The sequence below is a fragment of the Panicum virgatum genome, chromosome 8N (assembly GCF_016808335.1).
Source record: "Panicum virgatum strain AP13 chromosome 8N, P.virgatum_v5, whole genome shotgun sequence".
Classification (NCBI taxonomy): Eukaryota; Viridiplantae; Streptophyta; class Magnoliopsida; order Poales; family Poaceae; genus Panicum; species Panicum virgatum.
In genome coordinates, this window is record NC_053152.1 from 41,432,210 (window position 1) to 41,457,360 (window position 25,151).

Below are 25,151 nucleotides of genomic sequence, written 5' to 3' on the forward strand. Positions count from 1 at the left end.
ACAAAGAAAACTTGCCTATTTTGCTTTTAGATATGAATTACTTTTAAAAGTCTTTACACTTAAGACTAAATTCTCACTGAACTAAATCCATGTCAAGAAATATAAGTACGATACCGAACTGCCGTGATAGCTTGAAAAGTTTAAATCGATACTTCTATTCGACAAATAGATATCACATATATGAGCTTGCAGGTTTCAGGAAAAGTAAGATTTAGCATGCTATGTGTCGTCAAACTTCAAATTTACTTACCATATTTCATCTTCGAAATTTGAAATCTATGTCTCCTGACTTCCATTTCACTGCCATACTAAACTCTTTTACACATCAAACGTGAGGAAAATCAGAGGTTAAAGAGTTATATTAACCTATAATTTATTGATATAGAAAAAATAAGTTTGTTGATCTTATATCTATGAATAAAAGATTTACACTTCGAACGTGAGGAAAATCAAAGGTTAAAGAGTTTATTTATATCTATTGACTCATTTTTAGGTCATCCATTGTTGACTAGCCATGCCAACATATGATTAGGGATGAAATTGAGTCCAAATAGAAAGTTTGATGACTAGATTGGTGTTGAGGGACAAATTTGAGCCTGAGACAAAAGTTGAGGGATCAAATCGGCTATTTTGCTCTTTAACAATTTTTATATTTAGGATGAATACACTATGAAAGAATATCATGTAAAGTATGGGTGTGTTTAGTTGGTGAAAAAGTTTAGTTTTGGTACTGTAGCACATTTCGTTGTTACTTGACAAATAATATCCAATTATGGACTAATTAGGCTTAAAAAATTCATCTCGTGCTAATCAGTTAGACTATGTAATTAGTAATTTTTTCAATTGCATTTAATGCTCTATACATGTGTCGAAAGATTCGATGTGATGGATACTATAATTTTTTTTTGGAAACTAAACAGGGCCTATGCATACTAAGTTCTCACTGAACTAAAACCATGTCAAGAAATATAGCATGGTACCGAACTGTCGTGGCAGCTTTAAAAAGTTTAAATCGATACTCCTATTAGGGTGTGTTTAGTTCTTTTGGCGTAAAGTTTTTAAAGTATATGGACACACATTTGAAATATTAAGCATAGACTAATAACAAAACATGTAAACTGCGAGACGAATTTATTAAACTTAATTAATTCGTCATTAGCAAATATTTACTGTAGCATCACATTGTCAATCATAGCACATTTAGGCTCACTAAATTCGTCTCGCAATTTATATGCAAACTGTGCAATTAGTTTTTTTCACATTTAATAATTCATGCATGTGTCCAAACATTTTATGTGACGTTTTTGGTAAAAAAAATTGGAATCTAAACAATGTTAGACAATATGTGAGTTTGCAGGTTTCAGAAAAAGTAACATTTAGTATGCCGTGTATCGTCAAACTTTGATTTTTACTTACCAGATTTCATCTTCGAAATTCGAAATCTATGTCTCCTAGCTTCCATTTCACTCCTATACTAAACTCTTTTAGCTGCTGCGAAACGAGCCCAAGAGCAAGAGAAACTCCTGCCCGCCGCATCGCCGTCCATTCGTCCCCTCCCCACCCGAGCCATCGATCCAACGGCCGCCCCTTCCTCCCCTTCCCCGGGCCCACCTGCCAGCCTCCTAACCTACCCACAAAACCCCCCGCCGCACCCTCCCCTCCTAAAACCCTAATAAACCCTCGCCGCCTCCCCCTTCCCGCGCCGCCAAAGTCCTCCACCTCCTCCCCGAGCGAGCCCGAGGGCGGCACCACACGCGCCATGCGGCCACCGAGAGGGCGCGGCGGAGGCGGCCGCTTCGGCGGCGGCGGCGGCCGTGGCGGCGGCGGGGGCCGGTTCGGCGGCGGTGGCGGCCGCTTCGGCGGTGGGCGCGGCGGCGGCGGCGGGTTCCGCGACGAGGGCCCGCCCGCCGAGGTCGTCGGTGCGTGCCATCTCCACGCTCTCCGAGGAAAGCTTACGGTTTTGTTTCGTTTCGTAGTGGGGGGAGGATTCGCTGACTTGGTGTTGTGCTTGTGTGCGCAGAGGTGTCGACGTTCCTGCACGCGTGCGAGGGGGACGCGGTGACGAAGCTCACGAACGAGAAGGTGCCCTACTTCAACGCGCCCATCTACCTCCAGAACAAGACCCAGATCGGCAAGGTCGACGAGATCTTCGGCCCCATCAACGAATCGGTGAGCGCCCCCCTTCGTCCCGCCGCCTACTACCAATCCTGTCGTGCATTTGAGAAATCTGAGCCTTTTGTTCTTGCTCACAGCGAGTTGTGAAGTTGCCCTTTATTCCTTGCGTAGGTAGGACTGTGGAGTAGCTTTATTTATTGACTTGGGCTGTCGTAGAGAGAACGAGCGCAGTTATTTGTTCAGTGAGGAATATGGTTTGCAGGTTTTACTCTAGTAGGGTCTTTTATTTGCATCGATTTATGTGTTTGGATAGGTTGGCACATTTAACGGTGAAAATGTTATGTAGCTTGGATTTTCCTTTTTTGAAATATTCTTTGTTCTTACTAGTCCTCTTTGGAATTCTATGCATAGTTTCAGGGCTACAGGCTCACAGATTTTATCTGAAGTGTTCTAGTTGACAGTGCTTTGAAAGTATTATGCTTCTACTGTTGTGCTGAATCTGTTTCTGTTGTGTGTGTAGTATTTCTCTGTAAAGATGATGGAAGGGATCATTGCAACCTCCTACAAGGAAGGCGACAAGTTCTACATCGACCCCATGAAATTGTTGCCCCTCTCGCGCTTCCTGCCACAGCCAAAGTACGGGTTGATCTAATTGTTGCCATTTCTCATGCAAATGCTTGCCTATTTCTGAAAAAGCAAACTGAAATATTCCATTCATTTGCACAATTCATTATTTTACTTGATAGTAAATTGGTAGGTTCGCAAATTACGGCTTTCTTCAATCAATTTGTGTTGGAACTCATTTTGCTTGCGTTAAATCTTGAAAAAGAAACTGTCTATTCTCTATGTTCAATTCTCGCCTAGTTCAGAAATAATTAAAACTATGATATCACCATTAAGTTATGAAAGCGACTATTTTTTGTATGCAAAACTAGTTTGCATTGTAGAATGCAATGCTGGTTCCAAGCTACCAACTGATGCAGAGAGCCCCAGCTTATTTGAATCTTCTTTATTATGAATTATAATTTTAAGTAAAGTTCTTTCTGATAAAATAGGTAGTGAATATACCCAGCAAGGAAGATACACAATAGGTTTAGTGCTATCTAGAAATCTAGTTTTCTGACATCTCAGGTATTATATCCAACATCATGAGGAGTTAATTGAACCTATTCTTTTTACCTCATTTTAAACAGGGGGCAATCTCAAGGAGCACCGAGAGGTGGTGGCCGTGGTGGAAGAGGTGGTGGCCGAGGCCGGGGTGGTTCATTCCGTGGTGGAAGAGGACCACCGAGGGGGCGTGGTGGGCCTCCAAGGGGTGGAGGGCGTGGCGGCTTTAGAGGCCGAGGCAGATTCTAGGTGTAGTTTGAGTCTGATGTTCTACAAACATCATATCCTACTCTACCAAATAGGAAGTTTTCATGTTCTTGTAACCCGATGTTAAATTGGCAGAGCACTTGCAACTTTTTATGTGTGGAACTCAGATTCTCTATTGAAAAATATTACCAGTTGGCCTTGTTTATGCTGATCATGGGCGTGCAGTTTCCTTTACAAAAGTTGTCAACTCTGCAGGTTCTTGAAGCCACCATGGACCAGATGTTTCGAGATTTCTGGCTTTTGGTTGAGCTAGAAATATGCTTTGGTCTAACCATAGATTACTGAAATGAAGTCACAGTGTTGGTACTCGAGCACCTGTTCATAGATGATTACTGAAATGAAGTCTGTTGGTACTCGAGCACCTGTCTGATGTATGCTTTGGTTAACCATAGATTACTGAGAGCAAGTGTTATAGCAGGCTGCAAGCAAGCTGAATCTTACTTGGAGGAGAGAGGATAAGAGAGAGAAGAAAGTACTTGGAGGAGAGAGGATAAGAGAGAGAAGAAAGCGGACGCTTGGCTGCCGCCGTCTGAGGTGGGCGGATGGATCTCTGCTCGTGGGTCTGGACTGGACGGAGGCAAACGCTCGCACCGCAGAAGCCGGCACATTCGCGTGCACGCAGCCAGCCGGCGGGCTGCGTTATTAAACCTGCTCTGAGGTGAATACTTGAGCAGAACACATTCAAATCCTGCTACAAAACTGAATCTTCCACTGTTTCTTTCGACAGAGGTAAGCTTTTTCAATATTTTCTCTATATGAAAGGACAAAGTTTGTTTGATTCAAGCAGTAGATCATCCTGAATATGAGCAAAATTTGCAAGAAACATTGCAGCAATCATGTGTAAAGTACACGAGAAAAAAAATGAAGCGTGTGCAAATAACATGCTAAAAAATCACATGATTGTTCAGCTTTTGTTGATGGCTCCAACAACATGCAAAAGATTGTTTCAGTTGAACTAGAAAACACAAGACCAAACTATATGGTACCACTTTAGCTTTTACCAGATAATACAACTAACACATTACACGACGTAACTAACGCATAACACACTAACACATTACAGTATTACACGATATTATTACAGTTTGACAGGTACAATAAACTACATACTGAAAAGGATCCTGGCAAATACAACAGCCAGATGAAACTATACTTGTTCTACATATGAGAACACACCAAAAAGGGTGATGCTTCCCCTAATCAAAATTTCCCTGGAAACAAAAGATCTTCTGCCGTTCTGCGAAGATACATTCTATCTATAGGATTCTGGCTGTCCCTGAGGATACATTCGGCAAAAATGGCAGGTTAACAGAAGCCAAAGCGGTAGTGCTTTTTCTTCAAGTATGTCCTTGAGAGAACCCTCTTCCCATACATGTTGCTCTGCAGTGTAGCAATGTACGGTCTGATAGCTTCGACAAAGGCAACATATTGTTCACCCTGCAACATTAAACAACCGTTGGGTAAGAATTGCACATGGAATTCTTTTGGCTGAGGGTGGAGTTGAATCTTTACCTGGCACTGTTTAAGTGCTGTTTGAATCACAAAGTTCCCATACTGATCAATTATGATCTGAGGCAATTTAGGGTCATTCATGAGTTCGTTGATGATCCTATCACACATCAGCTGTGGTGACTGACTAAGGCAATGCTCCACAACGTGGCTACCACATTTTTGCATGGACAGATTTCCAACATGACCCGCCAGCTCATCCACTACTCTGGCTGTTGCCCATTGAATTTTGAGGCCAAGAATAAACTGAATAACATAGTTCCTGCCAGAACCGAAATTATATCTTGCATTATGCAAAAGGCATAGTAACAGCAGTATATCATTCAGATTAGATAAAAATAGAATTAAGATGGAAAAAGAACGAACATACCCATACTGATCTTCTGAAAGCCTAAGGGCACTGGATGTAATCTTGCTCAACAAATCATTCCTCTGTTCATCATTTGAATGTTCAATACATTTCTGAAGGACACAACAGCCATGACGATCCCTTGCTAGTTGAAGATAGCGTGATGCAGCGGCCTCAATAATGAACTGCAAGAATTATACAGACATCCAAAATTTGTTAAAATGCAGGCTGGTTTGTTAATGAATTGATGCGCTGCTTGGAGAGTCATATATGCTAGCGTTTAGCTACACTAATATTCTCTACTGAAAAATTCAGTCTGCAGGGTACACATTCTCTAATGTTGGATTCTTTGCTGTATCCAGCAGTGTCACAAACACCGCAGAGACAGACATCGTGTACAGAGAACAAATTATCTGGTAGTCACATAGGCGAGTGTTTACCTACACTAATATTCTGTACTGCAAAATTTCAGGCTGCAGGGTACACATTCTCTAATGTTGGATATGTTCTGCTGTATCCAGCAGTCACAACATTACAGAGACATTGTGTACAAAGAACAAACTATACCTAAACACAAATCAAAGTTAAATACAATCAATATGAATAGTGTCTAATGTACACAAGAATATAATAGCTAAATCATATGATGTAGCAGATGGCTTACCGCCTTGTGTTCAGGTAATAATGTATCCAAGCAGAGGCTCATAACATGGTATGCATTAGGATCTGTCATCAAACGAATTGTTCCGTGGCTCAACGCAGTCACAACCATCGAAGCCGCCTCTGTCACAAGCATCGAAGCCGGCTCTGGGGTAGCTATAGTCTCGATGACCTTTTGCATTACACGAGTCCTGAAATTTTATCTCTAAAAGATAAGAGATGAAAGCAGTAAATATTAGTGATGAAATGGCAAAGGTCAGATTATGTTCATACCCATGGGCGTTGCAACAAATTTTAATAAGCTCTGCAGGTGCTTTGGTGATTTCATAAATTATGCGCATCCTTCGATCATTGTTTCCAAGAATATTCTGCACCAAATAGTTGGCAACTGGATCCACCATAAGCTCGCCAATATGATCAATTATTCCATAAAAGACTTTATCAGCATCCTCTTGAGTGCCTTCTGTTAATATTTTCATCAGAAAGTGGAAGTTTTTCTGCTCCTTAGCTAGGATACATATTCTTCCAACAACTTCATCAACTGTCGGCTCAGTTTTTGATGAAAATAACTGGAGCATGGAATTATTACTCTGAATGCCAAGGTGGTCATGACCATAGCCATTAGTCCTGTGGTCCATATCAGCACTGCCATTAACTGAGGGAGCAAACTTGATAGCTCTAATTGAATTTCCAACATCATGACTCCTCAGGAAGCTTTCTGGATAACTGCCTGTGTTGAATCTACCAGATGTCTGATGATGTGAGAAACCTAGTCTATATGGATGAGCAAGGTTATCTGTTTGCTGATGATGCGAAAAACCTTGTCCACATGGATGGAAATACTTTTCAGCTTGCTGATAATGGCGAAAATCACCGCTGCCACTTGAACTGTCATTGTAAGATGTACTGGGTAAGCTGTCTGTGAATGCATTATTCAGCCAGTTATTTCTGTTCTGAGAAGCAGCAACATTGAAGTAAGGATACCCATTTTCCAGTCCAAGAGAATTTGGCGTTCCAATATGCGAGGATGGGACATTTGCAGGATTGCAAACTGCAGCATGCTCATTGCTTCTATGTTGATAAACATCAAAACCAGAAACTTGTTGCATTTGTGGACAGAGATAATGTGGTTGCACAACAGAGTATGGTTGTACGCCATGTGGCCATACGAAGTTTGAGCTAACATTCTGATCATGTGGCCTGTACATCTGAGATTGCTCATCAACATAACATTGTTGCTGGAAGGGTGAAGCAGATGCAGTTGATGGGTGGTAAGGAACACCAAAATTGCTATTCAAGCTTTGCAGCCCAGAGGTTCTTGAAAGTTTCCCCAAGTGCGCTGGAAACCCATAACCTTGTTCTTGGTGTTCAACGTCAGACTTTTGCTTGGCATGTGCTACACTAAACTGTAGAGGCAGGGAATCATCTTGGCGTGTTGCAGGCACGTGTTGCTGGTTTGGAGTAAAATCCACATGTCCAGATGGATGGTGTCCGTTTGTCAGTGCCACATTGTGATGGCTGGTAGGCGGATCATCTGCACGGGTCTTGAAACCGAGAGTCATGCCCTCAAATGCAGATGTGAGGGACTGCTCATCATACAGACTGCCACTGTGAGAGAACCCCTGAAAATGCTGATTGCTTCCAGCCTCGGATGAGCCATACATGGCAAACTCAGAAGGGAACAACCTTCTACCATTCAGATAAGTCCCTGCAGCCTGAGAAGCAATCCCCACATTGTTGTGGAGCTCCCTGTCACCAGCACTCTCCTGAGCAGCACCAGAGATTCCGTTGCCGAAAGCTCTGAACCCTGAAGCTTCCTGACTACCTTGTGATTCCTCCATGTCAGAAACAGGATGATCAGCTGAACACCCCGGCAGCAGCTGATGGGCAGTGCCGAATCAATCGCACAATGCAGGTTCCTTAACTGGCCCTACAACACAACCAAGCCAATGTTGCAATCAGTGATCACGAAAATCCCATGAAACAGACATATATAAAGTCAGGTCTTTTTGGATACTTGGAACAGCAATGCACCCACAGAAAAGCAGACGAGGCCAAACCCCACATGTAAACAGAACAAATAGCTTTACGCAAGACAGCCAGCCCTCAACAAACCAAAGAGATGAATCATTGCGACCGATGCACCAAATTCTGTGCAGTAAATCAAATTCCGACGACAAAACAGTTCCCCAGATCGCAGTATCCCAGTGTTAAGGCTGAATTTTGGCAATCGAGCAAAGCAAAAGCAAGGGAATAATTTTATATTTTATCCCCATCACTCCCACAAATATGTTCCAAGCAATCCATACGGATACCGAAATCGTAACACTAGCAGGGTAGAAAAACCAAAACAATCCGCAATTCTACTACCGAGAGCTCACCAAAATCTCACCTAGCGCAGGGGAATTGAAGTCTACCTATCCATCCGCCGGGGCATCATCTCGCAACCCAAAGCGCGCTAAGACCGCAGAACGCCAAAACCCCAAGAAAACCCCCCGATCGCCCGCAATCCCCCGGCCAAGAAGGCGAACCGACGGAACCCCACATGTAAAAGACCCAACCTTCAGACGAGCCGGCCGACGAACCCGATCGGGGCGACGAACTAGCCGATCTAACCCGATCGCGCATCCAGCAGTAAAGCCGAACGAAATTGCCAGCGGAAAGGAAGAAAAAAGAAAAGGCACTGAGCATCAGGGGAGTCTGGTACCTTAATGCGAGATCGCGACGGACGATTCTAGAGGTCAGGGCCAAGGAACTCGACGCGGAGAATCGGGTGGGGGGAAGGCGGAGGTTGGAGAAACCCGGAGGCGATTGAGATTTTAGGAGGCGGAGCCTTGGAGGGGAAGGAGATGGAAAGAGGGGGGGCGTTTCCGCAGGTGGTGGTGGCGGTGCTTACCACCCTTGGACTCTTTGCTGCGGCCTCTCTCTCTTCCCCTCTTTAACACAAAGGACATTTCTATCCCTGCCTTCTTAGTAATAATCAGCATATATATGCATATCTGCAATTGAATTGTCAAATTAGGGATAGAATACATTCGCATAGGGAAAGATATTGTTTTACAGTGGGAAAGATATTTTTTTGACAGAGGGTCTTTGGATTCCAAGAGCTTAAAATAAGCTCTGTCACATCGAATGTTTCGATGCTAATTAGAAAGACTAAATATAAACTAACTATAAAAGTATAACTACATAAGTTTAGGGCTTATTCACAAGACGATTCTATTAAATCTAATTAATTTATGATTAGCACATGTTTACCATAGCATCGCATGAGCTAATCATAAACTAATCAGTCTTAATAGATTCATCTCGCAAATTAGTCTAGGGGTTATGAAATTTGTGTTGCTATTAGTCGTGTTTAATATTTAATATACTTCTAATTAGCATCAAACATCCGATGTGACATGCCTAAAATAAGCCCGAGGGGAAACTTTTACTTTTTTTTCTCGGCTTTCACCTTAAATAGGAGGAAAATATGTTTCCTGCATATTTAATCAGAGTTGTGGGCTTATAGCCTGGGAAATTGATTGGCTAATTTCTCATGCTTATTCCAAGATATAATATTTTCACAGACTGATGAGATCATTGAAGATGCACGAACGTTACATACATCTATTCTTGCACAAAGTTTGATGAACATTCTTCCTCTTAGGCCAATCTCAGTGCATAGTTTCATAGCACAGTTACCAAGACCGAGAACTACTCCCTCCATTTCAAATTATAGGTCGTTTGAATTTTTAAATCTCAAGTTTGACCACTCGTCTTATTCAAAAAATTTATGCAAATATAGCCAAATTTAAGTCATTCTCAAAGAACTTGTATTGATAAAGCAAGACACAACAAAAAAAAAATGATTTTTTGTATAAATTTTTGAATAAGACGAGTGGTCAAAGTTGAGGTTAAAAAAGTCAAACGATCTATAATTTGGAACGGAGATAATAGATAACTGTGCTGATTGAGTTTCATAGGGATCCGATGAAACCCCCTCTCATCCCCTGAAAAAACTCTCACCTTCTCTCTTTTTGCCATGTTAACAGAATTAATGGTGTGGGATAGAATATAATACTATGAAACTCTCCATAAAATTTCATTGAGACCGGCCTTATACTTTTATTGAGGACTCACCTGCCTAGGACAAACTTTGTGAAGAAAATAGCATGAACTCTTCATTCTTTCTACTAACAACCTCTGTAGTCTGTACTTTCAAAGTTGCTCCGCGTGTGGTGTGGTACCTCTTGCAAGCAATTTCAAAGTGTTCTCTATCCTCCACTTTTTCACGTGTGTTCAAGCCAAATTCATGTGCTTTGCTCGTTTTCATTTTTCTTCTTCTAATTTGTTCCTCTCCCCTGGATCTACTGCATGCATATTGTTGGGAACAAAATATTTACGCTGGATTATTGATAAGTGATAACTGTAACAAGCCTTGCCATTTACTAGTCAACTGAGTATAAATTGCCACTATCAATCAAGTTGGAATGGGAGGAGAAACAACACTACACGTTGGGAAGTAGAGAGGCCAAGAGATGCGCTCTCATTTATTAGTAACAATAAGAGCATTTATGAATTTAGGTGTGGTTTTTTTTTTAAACTTTGACTGATGATAACGTATTTTTTTTGCAAGAATATACAGTTAAGTGGTAGCCCCGATGGGCTCTCCTCTTCTTGCTGAGGTCTGAGGGTGCCCCTGATTTTGTAAGTTCTCTGGTTGCTAGCAATCTGACTAGTACCATGGTTTAATAGGATTGAATTGGTTTCCAGTTCAAAAAAAAAGTAAAATGTAAAAAGATTTAAACTTTAGCACAAAAAGTTTACTCTGAATGCTTCATTTGTATATAAAAACAAATGAATGTATACAATATATAACTAATTTGAAATATAATTAAGCATAACCACGTTTTCTTTTTTGAATGGCATAACCAAGTTTTTCTTGGTGGATCCCCAGGTGCTCAGTGTGGCCCACAGGTCACTGTCACGTGCCAAAGAAGAGAGAGAGAGAGCGCCAAGATTCGCATTGACGCCCTGAATTGACCTTCTAGTATATATTATAATAGTTGACCTCTGATTCGGTCACGCGTGAGCTTTTGGACTACTCCATGAGAGTCCAGGTTTAAGAAATTGAAGGGTAGGAACAAGCAGATTGCGTCGTCGTACGCAGGCTCCATTGCAAGGATGATGATGAGCTAGCAGTTGGCTCAACCTTTGGAGGAGGTCTCAGGAATAGTTTTATTGACCACTTTATTTGCATAACCCACTTTATTGTGTTATCATAATTAATATGGTTGCATCCGTATCGATGTCCCAATCTAACCGGACTATATTGTCTCGTGGAGCACAATGGCCTGATTGCGCTGGTGAAGCACAATGGCCTGATTGCGGAGGCGTACGCGAGGTCCATTGTGCGGTCCGGGCTGCAGATTCTTGATGGGGGAAGCACCTCTCGGCGATCCAGATGATCAATTTCTTCATGAAGTTTGTTGATCCTAGGTGCTTATCTTCCGAGCTTGGCAGGGTGATTGATGTCATGGAGCAATGCCAGAATGACCGCATGCCATTTGTGCGTGGCGCTGCGTTTGAGGCATCTCAGAGTGCGAAGAGCATCGCTGCACAGAAGGGGTCAAGGCATGAGGTTGGCACAAGCCCAATGATGGTGAACGAATGGTGAGCGGACTCAACTTAAAACCTGTTTGAAGGGACTAAATAAATGCTAAACTTTAACACCTATCAGCACTCGTATTTTTGATAAAGTTTTTGAGTCGACTAAACTTCTATTAGCAACTACTGCTAAAGTTTAACGCTTTTACCTACTAGCACTTGGATCAAACAGGATCTTAGACTGTCACCACACGACACGCTCCGCGTGGGTCTAGAAAAATTATATCTTCCTTTTCACTCTATGAACTTACTGTGCTAGACTTTTGGATTGGTGACCAGTGACCGCTACCACTCGTTTTCCCGTTGCCACAACTGACCACAACATTGTTTGTCCGAACGCCTTTGTGCACTGTTAGTCCTGTCCGGTCGTTGGCGAGCTAGTGCTGCGGTCGCACACACGGCTTGCTGACATTTTCGCCGAATTTGGTGACTGCACGTGAAGGAGCAGGAGCTTATCGCTTGCACAATTGCATTTGCCTTTGTCACGTCGCATCGGAAGTGGAGTGAACTGGACGGACGGATGGATGGGCACTTGGGCAGGACGATGAGGGGTCTGCATGAGCTCACATGAAACGATGGCAAGTTGGCAACTTCTTGCTGCTTGGGCACTTGGGTAGGATCATAGAGTACTCCCTCCGTCTCTAAATATCTATCGTCTCTTGAGAAACAGTTTGACTAAATATATATTGGAAAAAATTAATATTTATGGTACATAATTAGTATCATTAGAAAGATATTTAGTTTTTGACAAATTAATTTGGAGATACAGATGTTGCACGTATTTTGTATAAAATGGAGTTAAATTTGTGACATGGACACCAACAATGACCGTTATATATGGACGGAAGGAGTACTCGTGAACCTACGTTGTACCTTAGCAAGAGTTTGTTCTCTCCTCACAATCTTGATCTTTTTTTTCTTTTCTTTTTGTTTTTGGGTGGGTGGGGTGCTCTAGGGTGAGCACGAGGGGTTTGTTCATTACTTCCATCAGTCACAAAAATACGCATGTCCATCTAGAACCTGAAGAACGAGTTCGTACTTTTGCTAAAATTCAGCTATCCCATTTTTTCAAGGAAACCGCATCTTATTCATGTTGCTAAAAAAACGGACTTTTTTGGGTTCGAAAAGAAAAAACGGGCTTTGTTTCGTGCAGGGCCTGGCTCGAAATCGAAGCCCATCAGGCCCAAAATACGAGCCACCCGGCCCACCATCTATTCCAAGCCCAGCCATACAAGCCCGGCCCGACCCACTAGCACACTCGCCCCAGTTCCCAGTTTCCCACCCTCACTCCAACAAAAATTCCGAACGGTCAAAGGGTCGGGCGGAGGGGCTGGACAGTCATTTCCCGCGACCCAAATTTCAAACGCCGGGCCGCTCCGCCCACTTCCGCGCCCGCTCCCCACCTCCCTCATCCTCGCGCACCCACACCCCGCCCCGCCCGCTGCAACCGGGCCCCGCGGACGCGCCCCACGCCTCCGTCTCGGCGGCTGGGTTAGACGCGCGTGAGAAAAGTCTGAGAGGGCAGTTGCCCGTTCGAAACCCCCCGCGAGAGGGGGACGCCAAAACCCTTGCCCGTTTTAGCCCTGCGCGGCTGCGCGTGCCCCCCCACCCCCACTCCTCCCCCCGACGCGGATCTGAGCTGCTGGTCCTGATTGGTTTGATTGATTCGCTGCCTTGCATTCTCCTCGCCAATCTTGCAATTTGAATTGGAGAGAGAGAGAGAGAGAGAGAGAGAGAGAGAGAGAGAGAGAGAGAGAGAGAGAGAGAGAGAGACGGCAGAGTTCACGGCCCAGTTCTTGAGTCCAGGTGAGTTCAATGCGAGCAAGCGCACTTCCTGATAATATGATTACCTCGTTGTTCGAGTCTTCGCAGTTCTTGAGAGAAGCTCTGGTTTTTCCCCTTTCTTCTCGCTTGATTGACGGCGGTAGAGTTCCTCTGCTCTAGATTAGTTTGGCTAGTTCATTTCGTTCGTTTCTCTCCCAAGCCGATTCGCCGCCGCCGCTTTCTAGTCCAGTAGTTCCTGCGCTTAATTTTGCTCCGAGGCGCGTTAGAGGGAGAAAAAAATGGAGCCTTTCTTTGGTCTGACGAATTGGCGCTTCGTTGATTTTGCAGGGGTGGAGGGGGGGGGGGGGGGGGGGGGGAGGACGGAGCTGCCGCTCTTGCCACGCCGGCCGCCGATGGGCCGGAGCCTGAGCCCGCTGCTCCGGCAGGAGCTGGACAACCTCGACAAGGACGCCGATAGCCGCCGCGACGCCATGAAGGCGCTCAAGTCCTACGCCAGGCACCTCGACTCCAAGTCCATCCCGCAGTTCCTCGCCGAGGTCTCCGACACCGCTGCCGCCGGCGGAGGCGGAGGCGGCGGCGCCGCCGCCGGCCTCCCCGCCGGCGAGTTCACCATCTCGCTCTACGAGGTCCTGGCCCGGGTGCACGGCCGCAACATCGTGCCGCAGATCGGCAACATCATGGCCACCATCATGGGCACGCTCTCCTCCAGCGGGGGCTCCTTCCCGCTCCACCAGGCGTGCTCCAAGGTGGTGCCCGCCATCGCGCGCTACGGCATCGACCTGGCCGCGCCCGACGCGGAGAAGGCCGGCATCATCGCCTCCCTCTGCAAGCCGCTCTGCGGCGCGCTGATGGGGAGTCAGGATGGCGCCGCGTCGGGCGCGGCGCTCTGCCTCAAGGCGCTCGTCGAGTCCACCAACTGGAGGTACGCGTCCGGCGAGATGGTGAACGAGGTCTGCCTGAAGGTGGCCGGGGCGATGCACGACAAGGCGACGCGGTCCAATGCGCACATGGGCCTCGCGATGGCGCTGGTGAAGCACAATGGCCTGATTGCGGAGGCGTACGCGAGGTCCATTGTGCGGTCCGGGCTGCAGATTCTTGATGGGGACACAGCGGAGAGCAGCTCCCAGAAGCGCCTCTCGGCGATCCAGATGATCAATTTCTTCATGAAGTTTGTTGATCCTAGATGCTTATCTTCCGAGCTTGGCAAGGTGATTGATGTCATGGAGCAATGCCAGAATGACTGCATGCCATTTGTCCGTGGCGCTGCGTTTGAGGCATCTCAGAGTGCGAAGCGCATCGCTGCACAGAAGGGGTCAAGGCATGAGGTTGGCACAAGCCCAATGATTGGCTCCAACTTTCACAAGAGAAGAGCGAAGAGCCCTTGCAGGAGCCTCTGGAGTGCCGAGGGCAGCCCTGCAAGCTCTACAGTGGCTGCTTCGCCAGTTCAGTTCCGATCCCCTGAATCACATGTTGTGGATTCGTCCATCATGAATGGCAGTACGATCACTGAATCGCCGGTCTCAGTGGGGCAGTCCTCTTGCAACTTTGATCAGAGTCGGCGCACAAACAGGAGGTTGTGGAACAATGATGGTGTGGATGTTTCACTGAAGGATGGCTTATTCATTCAACTCTGCTCAAACAGCAAGGATTATGAAGATGACTTGGGCGAGGTCTGTGACAGTGAGGTGACTGATGCTAACTTTGAGTGCACTGATACATTTGCAGGATTTGTGTCACCAAGCCCCAATGGCACCATATCAAGAGACAGGACTCCCAGTCCCAAGGTATACATTTATGTTTAAATGCTGTTTTATTATTTCTCAAAGATTGCTTCATGTACTGTACCAGTGTACCTCAGCTGACCTAGTAATTATGTTTTTTAATTTCTGCCTTAGGCTTATGATAAACCAATCAGTATTGATGATGTGAAGTTATACTCAACGCCAAGGAAGCTTCTTCGATCACTTCAGAGGTCATATGATTCTGACTCTGCTAGCCATGATGAACATTCCACTGCAAAACACAACAGCTCGTCATCATCAGATGAGGAACTAGGGGAAACATCTGAAGTGGTGCCATCTCTGCATTTGGACAACAAGACTGTAGAGATGAAGGATGAAACTGAAACCATTGATATGCAGAACAGCAATGGTAGGACTGAGACTCTGTCCAACGAAGATGAATCAGGACTGTCCGCTATTGAGGCTGAGAACACATCCTGCAAGGCCGCCCCTGAAATTGAACGCAAAGAGAATGATGTCTGCATTACAAGCAGCAGAAGGAAGACCAGGACATATAGGACGAAATTCACTTTCCTTCTGAGCATGATTGTCATAGTTTTAGCAGTGATTGCTGTTTTAATTAGGATAGATAGCTATGATGATTCAGTGGGTCTTGTCCCCACTTGATGCCTGAGGGCATTGTGCCTAGTTTGTTCAGGTTGTTGTAATGATTGTACCACAATAACGTGGTTACTGTTCTGAACTGCATTGCAGTCACTGATCCATGTATGACTGCAAATAATTTAACTTATGTTTGTCATTTTGATATTAACAATGTGCTCATACATTGTTCTGCGGATGTAGTGATGTACTCACTGTCACTGACCGTGGTTTAGCCTGATCCTGTTTGCTATCTTTGTGTTCTGTGCAGGATACTAGCAGAGTTGGCCACCGGCAATGAAATAATCTACTGAGCCTGATATATTTTTGCAGGACCTGTATTCATCTAATTTTGTGTTTATTCAGCGTATGCTGTTTATCATGGCATTATTCATCTTCACTTGGAGAACAGTAAATGGCAAGGGAAAGAACAGCAATTGGTTGGTTGGCACAAACACATGAAAGGAAAGCGCTTTCTTGCAGAAGTATTTTCAGATCAGCCGTGGCTACTGGCCACCCAAATAATTCAGGCACGGCTGCACGGGGGATGCAATAACTAAGAACCAGCATATGAAATCCAGCGCAACGCCAAAGTTACAGCAGTGAAACAGTACTGAGCAAGCAGTACGTCTGAAATTATTACCAAAGGAGCAACAGTTCTTGCATTGCGGATTTTGTTGATCCTCCGATGCTGATCACTTGGTTGGATCGAGGACGTGCCCCGCGAACACGATCACCCTGGACAGCTCCTCCATGATAAGGAAGGTGAAGGGATGGTCGGCGTTGAAATTGACGAGGTCTGGCGGCAGCTCACCCCCACCACGCAGCGTGAAAAATGTCGCTGCCGCTTCTCTTCCCGCCTCGTTCACCTTGACCACCGCCTTGTGCGCGACCTTGGACAGGAACGTCGGCCGCCGTTCACCGCCGGCGACGTCGTCCCCCTTGCACATGCCGCGCAGGTCGGCGGCCTCCCGCGAGAACAGCAGCGAGAGACCCAGCCGGCCGAGGTCGCGCTTGAGGTCAGTCCAGCTGAAGGAGATCTCGAACTTGGCAGCTGGATGATGACAGGCTTCTCCTTCATCTCCGCCAAGATGCCGTACAGATACGCCGGCGACGCGGTGACCACGTCCACCATGGTCGAGAGGCCGTCGCGCGCGTCCGGGAGGAAGACGAACATGGAGTACCACGTCCATGGATCGGCACCGGGCTTGTAGGGAAGCTTGAGGACCTTGAACCCGTCCAAGCACGCCACGTCCATAAAGGTGAGGCTGCCCTTACTCATGAACTCCGCCTCGGCGACGCCGCCATCGAGCAGGTGGAAACTGCGCCGTGCGCTGTAGGGGTTGAACGGCTTCAGCCACGCGCCCTTGAAGTAGACTGCGTTGGCGAGCACGAGGTCTGTCGTGGCGTCGACGTCGCTGGTGGAGATGACGGTGTCGATGAGGTTGTCGGTGGCCTTCTTCACCCACTCGTTGATCATCGCCACAGCTGCCTCGGGCTTCACGTATCAAGATTTTCCAACATGCAAAATTTTGTGAACAGTGAACTTTGATGAATCACAGATTCACAGTATGAGCAAAAAGCCAAAAGAAAAATTCCTGGATTTTGGTTTTGTTATTGCTATGTAAGGAACAGAGCGCAAACAAGAGTTACAATTTTTATCTGAAGTTAGGAACTTAGGATACAAAAACGAAGGGAGTGGATTTTTCACTGTCAAATCCAATCAAGATTTTGTGTGGGGAAAACTTGATCTGAATTGATTCGAAAGAAATCAGAACATGTTTTTAAAAGATCATATATGTGGACAAATAGGGTTGAGCGTAATTGCTTAACATGCATCTTTACACGTTCTTGTTTACACTTTGCTGAACAAACTTTTAAGTATCGAACTAATCCTCATCCAAATAATCTACAGATTAGCTAGCTTGCTCAAAAAAAAATCGAAAAAACTCGCTAAAAAATCTACAGCCCAGAGATTCTAATGCCACACTAGCAAATTCAGCATTTTCTTATCGGTTCGAGCTAACCTTCTTGGCAAAGCTGAAGGTTCGCGCCTCCGACTTGTAGGACTCGGCGGCGACGTCGCGGAAGTGCGGAACGCGTCGGTGAGCCCGCCGCGGGAGGCGTCCACCCAGACGCCGCCGCCGTAGAGCACGCGCGGCCCGCCGCGGCCGGACCGGTCGGCGAGGACGCTGTCCGCGATCACGCGGCGGCCGAAGCCGGCGAGCGCCTCGGCCGACGGCGCGCCGAGGAAGGCGAGCAGCTGCGCCAGCGTGGCGCCGCGCGCGCCCGCGGCCGCCAGCGCCAGCGCCGCGTGCACGGACACCGGCGAGAACGCGACGTTGGCGGCGGTGGCGGAGCCGTCGTCCGCCCCCGCCCCGGGCGGAGGAGGCGCGAGGTGCTTGGCGAGGCGGAGCGCGAGGGCCGTCTGACCGTCCCGGGCTGCTGCATCCCCGGCAGCGGCGGCGTCGGCGGCATCCATGGCGGTGGTCGAAGTGGGATGCGAGGAGCCTGGCCGGTTGTGCGACTTGCGCTAGTGTTATATATACTGGCAGATCACCGACGGTGCAGTTGCTAGAATATGGAGCGTTCCCACCGAGGATGTGAATACTGAATGGACGATATTGCCGCTTCCTAGGACCCTAACTACCCACTGGCTGTCTCCTCGTCTTACATATAATAAAAGCAAATATTATAGGCGGCTGAAGAGCCGGTAAAATTCTATATAAGACCAATCTCAGTGGGAGTGTTATGGACATTAAATTTGCTAAATATACCAATAATATGAGGAAAGAGAGGAGAGATGAGTGTCATGAAATGAGATAGAAGTGTCATTACCATGACACTCCACAGGCATAGCTCTCAAGTTTCCAGTCTTGGTAGCTGTGTCGATGACACTCCCACCGAGATTGGCCTAAAAGAAAAAGAAAGTAGGAGAGAGTGAAGCAGACGACTGGTGAAATGCCCGCTCCCAGTCGGCGAAAACAAGTGTTGTGTCGCTGCTACAATTAATGCTCAGCAGGGCCCGCCACCACTGCAGGTGATCTAGCACTTCCCAACCGGTGGCTAGCGGAGACCATTAAGGCCCTGTTTGTTTTCGCTTAACTTATAATGTAAGCGTGGCTCTCGTAGTTCAAATCTCCGAAGCGGGTTACCACAGAAGTGAAAATAAGCGAGGTGTTTGGTGGGATTATCGCTTATTTCCATCGATAAGCCGATTATAGTCGGAAATAAACAGAGCCTAAACTTGCTTTAATGTGGTTATATACAGGCACTTAAATTCAAAATACTCCATTAAAGTGGTTAGTGCTCTAAATGCTACAAAAGCGGCTTGGCAACAATTATTGGCAACAATATTGCCGCTTGACCTAAAATGTTTCTAAAATGGCCACATTTACCATTATAAAAATGAAGTTAAATTACCAATAATGCTAGCTTCTAACCCATTTTTGTAAAGTCCTCAACCTAACTGCACATCTCTGAACAAGGGAAACACGTTCTTTATAGCACACTAAAAGATCACGTCGAAAAACACTACTCAAAGAGTGGGGAGGAATGGTTATGTCTACGCCGGTACTTGCGGCACTTCTACGTCGACGCCGAGCCGATGACTCCGAAAAATCTTGACCTGCGGGGAAAGACCGTCTCCACGGTATTATATTAAGAAAAAGATCTTCTCACACAGGTCAAGAAAATCTTCGAACCCCTGCCCCCATCTATACATAGTGGCCCAGACTATGCTTTGGACATGGAGACACACCGTTGCTTTGTGAGTTAGGCACACGGAGACATACACTGTTGCTTTGTGAGTTAGGCCGAACTCAAACTATGTTTTAGACATGGGGACAGACGAGTGGATTTTTTTACCCGTGCACTACCCACTAGAAAATCCGTCCCGAGGGATCAAACCCGGCCGACAGGCAGGGAGCGCTACTGAGCCAGCTAGTCAGTCGGGCGTCGCGGCCGTTCACGGAGCCGATGACTCCGGCCGGGTGGGTGATGGTGTAGAACGGCATCACCAGGGAGCGGCCGCCAAGAGAGCTGTCCTCTGCGAGCTGTACTGAGCACGTCGGCACTACTAATCCTGTAATTAATAAAAAATAGAACAAGTGTTGGAGACTACCTCTTCTTGCCAAAAATAAAGGAAGAGCCGGAGCTGTTATATACTCTTTCCATTTATTTTTTTTAAAATAATTAGCTTCTGCTAAACATTATATATTTATAAATGGAGAGAGATTATTAGAAGTTATAACGAAATGAAGTTTCAGTAGGATGACAATCTCTACCACCATATGCTTCTAATCCTACTGCGCCAAATTTTTCTTCTTTCACCGTCGTACTTCATCTTTGACCCCCACACACTCATCTCCATCCCGCCTCCGGCTACTGTAGGAGACACCTACTACCCTTGGACCACAGGAACAAAGCTTAGAGCAATTCTAGTAGGACTGCTAAATTTGAGTGAGCAAATAGCTATTTAGAAATCCACTTCTAAATTTTACTCACCCAAATTTGAGCCTCCACTCCAGCAGGCTGAGTAAATTGGACTTCTATTTTTCCAACTGACATCTGAGCCCCACCTGTCATTCTCTTTTCTCTCCGCTGCCTGCCCGAGCTCAGCGCGCGCTGCCCCCGCGCCGCCGACACGCGCGCCACCGCCACCGTCCGGCGCTGCCGCCCGCTCGGCGACCACCCGCCGCCTCGACCCTGCACGTCCCGCCTCCCTGCCGGCGCCGCATCCCTACCTTCCCTGGCGCCACCGCCTACCTCCCTCCTCCGCTGTTTCCAGCCGCCGGTGCCAACCCGCCCCACGTACGTCTCCCCGCCGGCTGTTGTTGACACCGTTTTTTGACACGTGTCAAAGAAGGTGATTTTTGTGGAGGGAAGGTGGCCGATTTGGAAGAAACCAAAAGATGCACAGGATTGGAATCGGCCGATGGAGTGCGTCCGATGGGCCAGAAGAATATGCTTTGAAGATGCTGATCAACTAGCTATGGTATCCGGCCGATGGAGAGTGTCGTGGTGTGCAAACCCACAGCCGGGTGGCGTAGTGCACCCGCCTAAACCCAGAGGTGAGTACTCGGGGGTTAGCTAGGATTAGTCCAATCTAGATGCAAGAATGCGATGAACACAGAGGGTTTAGAGTGGTTCGGGCCGCCGAAGCGTAATACCCTACGTCCACTGTGTGTTGTATTGCTTGTGCTCTCAGAGGTTGAGAATGGGATTGTTCGGAGTGAATCCGAGATTGTGTTGTGTCTGCCCCCCTCTCGCCTGGCCTTCGAGAGCCTTGAGTGTGCAGTGAGCGCCTCCCTTTTATATCTCAAGGGAGGTGCGTACACTGCTGTTGAGTCCCCGACAGGTGGGCCCAATGATGTAGTATAAAATAACATACTGTACAGACATTATGGCGTTGTAGGCGACGGAGATCTCATTCCTGGATTTCCTTGCTCTGCCCGTGGGAATCTTCTGTCCGGCATAGCTATGCCTTGTTTTGTCGAAACGGCGCCAGGGCGTAGCTTGCGGCGTTGCCTGCCGCGTAACTGAACGGGCCGTGTAGCTTGCGGCGTAAGCGGTATGATGAAAAGGTGCTGTGCTGTCGTATCCATTTAATGCGGCCGACGGGCTCTGCGCGGATGCGGCGCATGCGGCTGCAGTGTATACCTCGGTAATATACGGTCTACAGTGAGGCCTGACAAAGGCTGCCCCGCGTGCCGCGGTGGCAGAGCACGCCTCAACCACCCGCATTGAATGCGGTGGGTGGGCGAGTCTTCCAGCGGAAGACTCGCGCCCGCGCTTGCGCCTGCGGGACACGTGGCGCTCCCGGACCCCGCCCCGGCGGTATGTTGGTTCTACGCGCGTGGGAGGTCCGGACGGACGCGGGGAGGTCTCGGACCCCTATGGGGGGTCCGAGCCCTCGGCTGTTGGCGTGGAGCTTCCCCTCCTCAGGGACACATGGCGTCACCGGACCCGTCCCAGAGTGGGGAATGGGTCCGGGGCCATTGGCCCGGTGAGGTAAGAGCCTGACCCCCTGGGGCCCGGCTGCTCCGCCCCTTAGAGCGTAGTTATGGATGACTACGCGAGTCCTGCCTTGCTGCAGTAGGAGTGGGTATCCCTGCTATAGGGTACCGACAGTGGCCCCCGGGCCCACCTCGAGAAAGGCCACGAACCCGTAGGTGGGGCCACTACTGTGATCTAGCTCTGCATAACTTGAAGCCTCCAGTGTTAGACTATGCACGCTGCAGGAGTCTTGCCCGGCTTTGACCATCCATCGGACCTTTCGCTGCCTCATCACATCGCAACGGCTTACTGACTCGTGGTCCCCACACACAGTGGTACACCTAGTCACGCGAGCGACGCTCGGCATTGTTGCGGCCGGGGTAAATGGAATCTTTACCACCAGCGCAGTTCCCGAAAAACCTGGTCTTGCCAGCGCTTCATGCGCGCATGTCAGCTCAGCTTCCGCCTCGCTTCGCGCACGGGCGACGGTTCAGATCCCGCCTTTTCACACCTTCGTTTGTTACCCGCCTCTCCTGACAGGCGGGCCTAGGCCCCCTGGTCATGGACTGGGTGGCTAACGCCAGGCGTGAGCGTTGCTTGGCTTCCAGTGACAGTTCCGGGGCGCGCCGGATGGATCAGGCTTCATAAAGGGCCGAACCGCATTCCGCGGTTAGTTTTCCGCATTCGTCTTCTTCCTTCCAAACCTTTGCGCCCCTTTGCCTTCGAGCCTCCTCGCCCCTTGCTCTTCTGCACAGATTGTTCCTCGCCTCCATAGCAAGATGGCGTCCCTCGTTCGTCCCCGTCGTTTCCAAACCAAGGAGGAACTGAACACGGTGCTCCGCCTGCTTGGGTGGAGTCCACAAGAGACTGCCTGGGGGATTCAAGCAGGCTCGGTTCCCCTCAGCGATCTGTGCGCCGGGGAATTTGTGCTGTTTATTTCGCACATTTCCACCGGCTTGGGGCTACCGATCTCTTCGTTCTTCCTGCTGCTGCTGGAGGATTTCGGCCTCCAGCTCCAGCATCTCACACCCCACTCCATCCTCACGACGTCGATCTTCATCCACCTATGAGAAGTGTTCGTGGGGGTGTGGCCCTGCGTCATTCTCTTCCGCCACTTCTTTGTCCTGGTGAAGTCTGGGAAGGGCAAGGATGAAGTGGGGGCGTACTACTTCCAGACGAGGAGCGATTTGCGGACGCCCTACATTCCCGGGCTTACTGGTGGGAAGTGGGAGGATTGGCGCAAGGAGTGGGTGATCACCACCACCGAAGCTAACGAGCACCTCGTCATGCCGACCGGGGGACCCGCCTCCAACCGCCAGTCCTGGATGGCCAAGCCGTCCCTGCCGTCGGAGTTTGACCCCGTGCTGAGCAAGATCAGGGTGCTGGCGGAGAGCGGCCTCACCTCGCTGCACATGCTCGGGGACTTCCTGAAGCGCCGGATCGCCCCTCTGAAGCAGCGGTCGCGTCCTGCCTAGAGCTTCACTGGACTCCAAGACTGCAGCAGGACCCATCGCGGGGAGGACAGCGATCTGACCCAGGAAGGCCTGCAGGTCGTGGTGCAGGCGGTGATGGGGAAGATCTTTGTCCCGGAGCACCTGATCCTTCCTTTGAGTGTCGTCCCTCTCTGCGAGGACTCAAGCCTGAGAACTGCGGTGCTGGCCACTCTGGCGACCCTCGACGACGGTGGGCTTGCAGCACGCCAAACTGGTTGCGACCCGGACCGTGGGATTCGGATCCCTGGTGCTTCCGAGGAACAGGCCATGCCAAGCGCCACGGGGTCTGGCCCTTCTGCCAAGGGCTAGCTGGCCGTGGCTGGTAGCTCCGCCGCGAGCGGTCCCAGCCAGGCCCGAAGCAGCTCCGGCGCATCGCCGGAGGAGGTGAGCCGGCACAGGTTGCACCGTAGCGACGGGACCCCAGTTATGGAGCCCACCGCAAAACGTTGGAGGGCCGCTGAGGACGCGGGCCAGGGTAGCTCCCGGGCCCCCGGCTCACACGGGACCCCTGGAGTAGCCGCGCTGCCACCACCTCCGCCGGGAGGTGCCTCTCCTAGGCAGCAGCAGCCTCCACCACCACCGCCACCACCAGGGCAGCAGCAGCAGCCACGAGGTGCGCCTCCGCCGCTGCCACGGCAGCAGCAGCAGCCACAACCACTGTAACACCTCCGATGTTTAGCACTGTTTAAACATGCCATTAACATCAAATGACACAGTAAACCCTGTTTTGGTGATCGCGGAAAAGCCGAATTTCCGTTTGAGTAAACCAAAAAGTCAACTCTCACATGTTCGCTCAAATAAACTTTTGCCCAAAACGAAAGTTGTAGAGTTTGACAAGATAAACAACTTTCGTGTTTAAAGTTTTTCAAGTTCTAACATGAAAATTTGAATTAACCCCGAAAAACAAGTGGGATCATTAATCTTGAATTCAAATTTTTAAACTTTCAAACCATCGCTCAAATGAATTTTTGACTGAAAGGAAAGTTGTAGGAAATTTAATTTTGAACAACTTTCGTGTTCAAAATTTTTCGAGTTTCTGTTGAAAATCGTGAGTTTGGGCTAAGTCAAACAGTTGACCTTGGGTTTTCTCTCTCCACTCTCTTTCTCTCTCTCCTCTCTCTCTTCCCCGCTGGCCCTTCCCTCTTTGCGCGGGCGCAGACACTTGAACGCGGCCGCGCGTGCGCTCGCTACACTGCTGCTGCGGGCTCGCTGCGCTGCTGCCGTGCTCGCTGACCTGCTGCTCCGCACTGCCTCGCCCCGCTCGAGTGCGCACGCGCCTGGACGCCGCTCGCTGCCGCCCGCCCGCACGGCACCCTCGCCACCAGAGCCGCCGCGCCATTACTGCCCCGTCGCCCGGCCACGCCACCCTGCTCCCGTCCCAGTCGTTGACCCCGCGCCGCGCTCGAGTGCTCGCCTGCCCTCACTGTGCCATGCTCGAGTGCCAGCACTCCGCGATGCCGACGACGCGACAAGCCGCCGCCCACGCCAGTGCGCCGCCCTTAACTCCTCCCCTGCCGAGCTCCCCTCTGCAGCCCTCTTCTCCCCATTTTGCCTCGCCACCTCGCGTTCCCGCTCCTCCCCTCTCCGCTCCACCCCAAACCGAGCTCGCCCGCCGCTCCCCGCGCCCTGGAACGCCGCCGCCCACGCCATGGCCACCGCTCCTCCGTAGGCCGCCGCGGAACCCCTTCCTCCGCTCTCCCTCGACCCGAGCCACCCCCGAGAACGAGTCCCTCTCAGCTCACCGGTGCTCCCCGGCCCCTCCACCACCGCCCCAACCCACTGGAACGGCGCCGCCGCGGTCCAGACCGCCGCCGGCTGCCCGCTCCACGTGAAGCT

General features: G+C 48.8%; 3 protein-coding genes and 1 pseudogene across 3 annotated transcripts; 2 read left to right on the forward strand and 2 right to left on the reverse strand.

Moving 5' to 3' along the window:
• Window positions 1-1,673: 1,673 nt before the first annotated feature.
• Window positions 1,674-3,640, forward strand: LOC120686576 (putative H/ACA ribonucleoprotein complex subunit 1-like protein 1). Its single transcript, XM_039968790.1, has 4 exons — window positions 1,674-1,919; window positions 2,021-2,169; window positions 2,636-2,751; window positions 3,309-3,640. The coding sequence occupies exons 1-4, from the start codon at window positions 1,760-1,762 to the stop codon at window positions 3,469-3,471; spliced, it is 588 nt and encodes a 195-aa protein (XP_039824724.1). The 5' UTR covers window positions 1,674-1,759; the 3' UTR covers window positions 3,472-3,640.
• A 742-nt stretch (window positions 3,641-4,382) lies between these two features.
• On the reverse strand, window positions 4,383-8,925 carry LOC120684351 (pumilio homolog 12-like). Its single transcript, XM_039966220.1, has 6 exons — window positions 8,715-8,925; window positions 6,281-7,937; window positions 6,012-6,198; window positions 5,369-5,532; window positions 5,002-5,260; window positions 4,383-4,926 (listed from the first exon to the last, which is right to left on the reverse strand). Exons 2-6 carry the CDS (start codon window positions 7,846-7,848, stop codon window positions 4,795-4,797), a joined length of 2,310 nt encoding a protein of 769 aa, XP_039822154.1. The 5' UTR covers window positions 7,849-7,937; window positions 8,715-8,925; the 3' UTR covers window positions 4,383-4,794.
• A 4,862-nt stretch (window positions 8,926-13,787) lies between these two features.
• On the forward strand, window positions 13,788-16,008 carry LOC120686360 (protein SINE1-like). The gene is made up of 2 exons (XM_039968562.1): window positions 13,788-15,228; window positions 15,340-16,008. The coding sequence occupies exons 1-2, from the start codon at window positions 13,837-13,839 to the stop codon at window positions 15,850-15,852; spliced, it is 1,905 nt and encodes a 634-aa protein (XP_039824496.1). The 5' UTR covers window positions 13,788-13,836; the 3' UTR covers window positions 15,853-16,008.
• Window positions 16,009-16,292: 284 nt separating this feature from the next.
• On the reverse strand, window positions 16,293-18,617 carry LOC120686528 (annotated as a pseudogene).
• Window positions 18,618-25,151: the final 6,534 nt, after the last annotated feature.

Bases quoted from the DNA above. Each gene is read 5' to 3' on its own strand.
- LOC120686576 (XM_039968790.1), top strand. From the start codon at position 1,760: ATGCGGCCACCGAGAGGGCGCGGCGGAGGCGGCCGCTTCGGCGGCGGC. The intron at 1,920-2,020 runs GTGCGTGCCATC...TTGTGTGCGCAG, and splicing joins CCCGCCCGCCGAGGTCGTCG to AGGTGTCGACGTTCCTGCAC. The intron at 2,170-2,635 runs GTGAGCGCCCCC...TTGTGTGTGTAG, and splicing joins TCGGCCCCATCAACGAATCG to TATTTCTCTGTAAAGATGAT.
- LOC120684351 (XM_039966220.1), bottom strand. From the start codon at position 7,848: ATGGAGGAATCACAAGGTAGTCAGGAAGCTTCAGGGTTCAGAGCTTTC. The intron at 6,199-6,280 runs GTATGAACATAA...ATAAAATTTCAG, and splicing joins ATTTGTTGCAACGCCCATGG to GACTCGTGTAATGCAAAAGG. The intron at 4,927-5,001 runs GTAAAGATTCAA...TTAATGTTGCAG, and splicing joins CAGCACTTAAACAGTGCCAG to GGTGAACAATATGTTGCCTT.
- LOC120686360 (XM_039968562.1), top strand. From the start codon at position 13,837: ATGGGCCGGAGCCTGAGCCCGCTGCTCCGGCAGGAGCTGGACAACCTC. The intron at 15,229-15,339 runs GTATACATTTAT...TTTCTGCCTTAG, and splicing joins ACAGGACTCCCAGTCCCAAG to GCTTATGATAAACCAATCAG.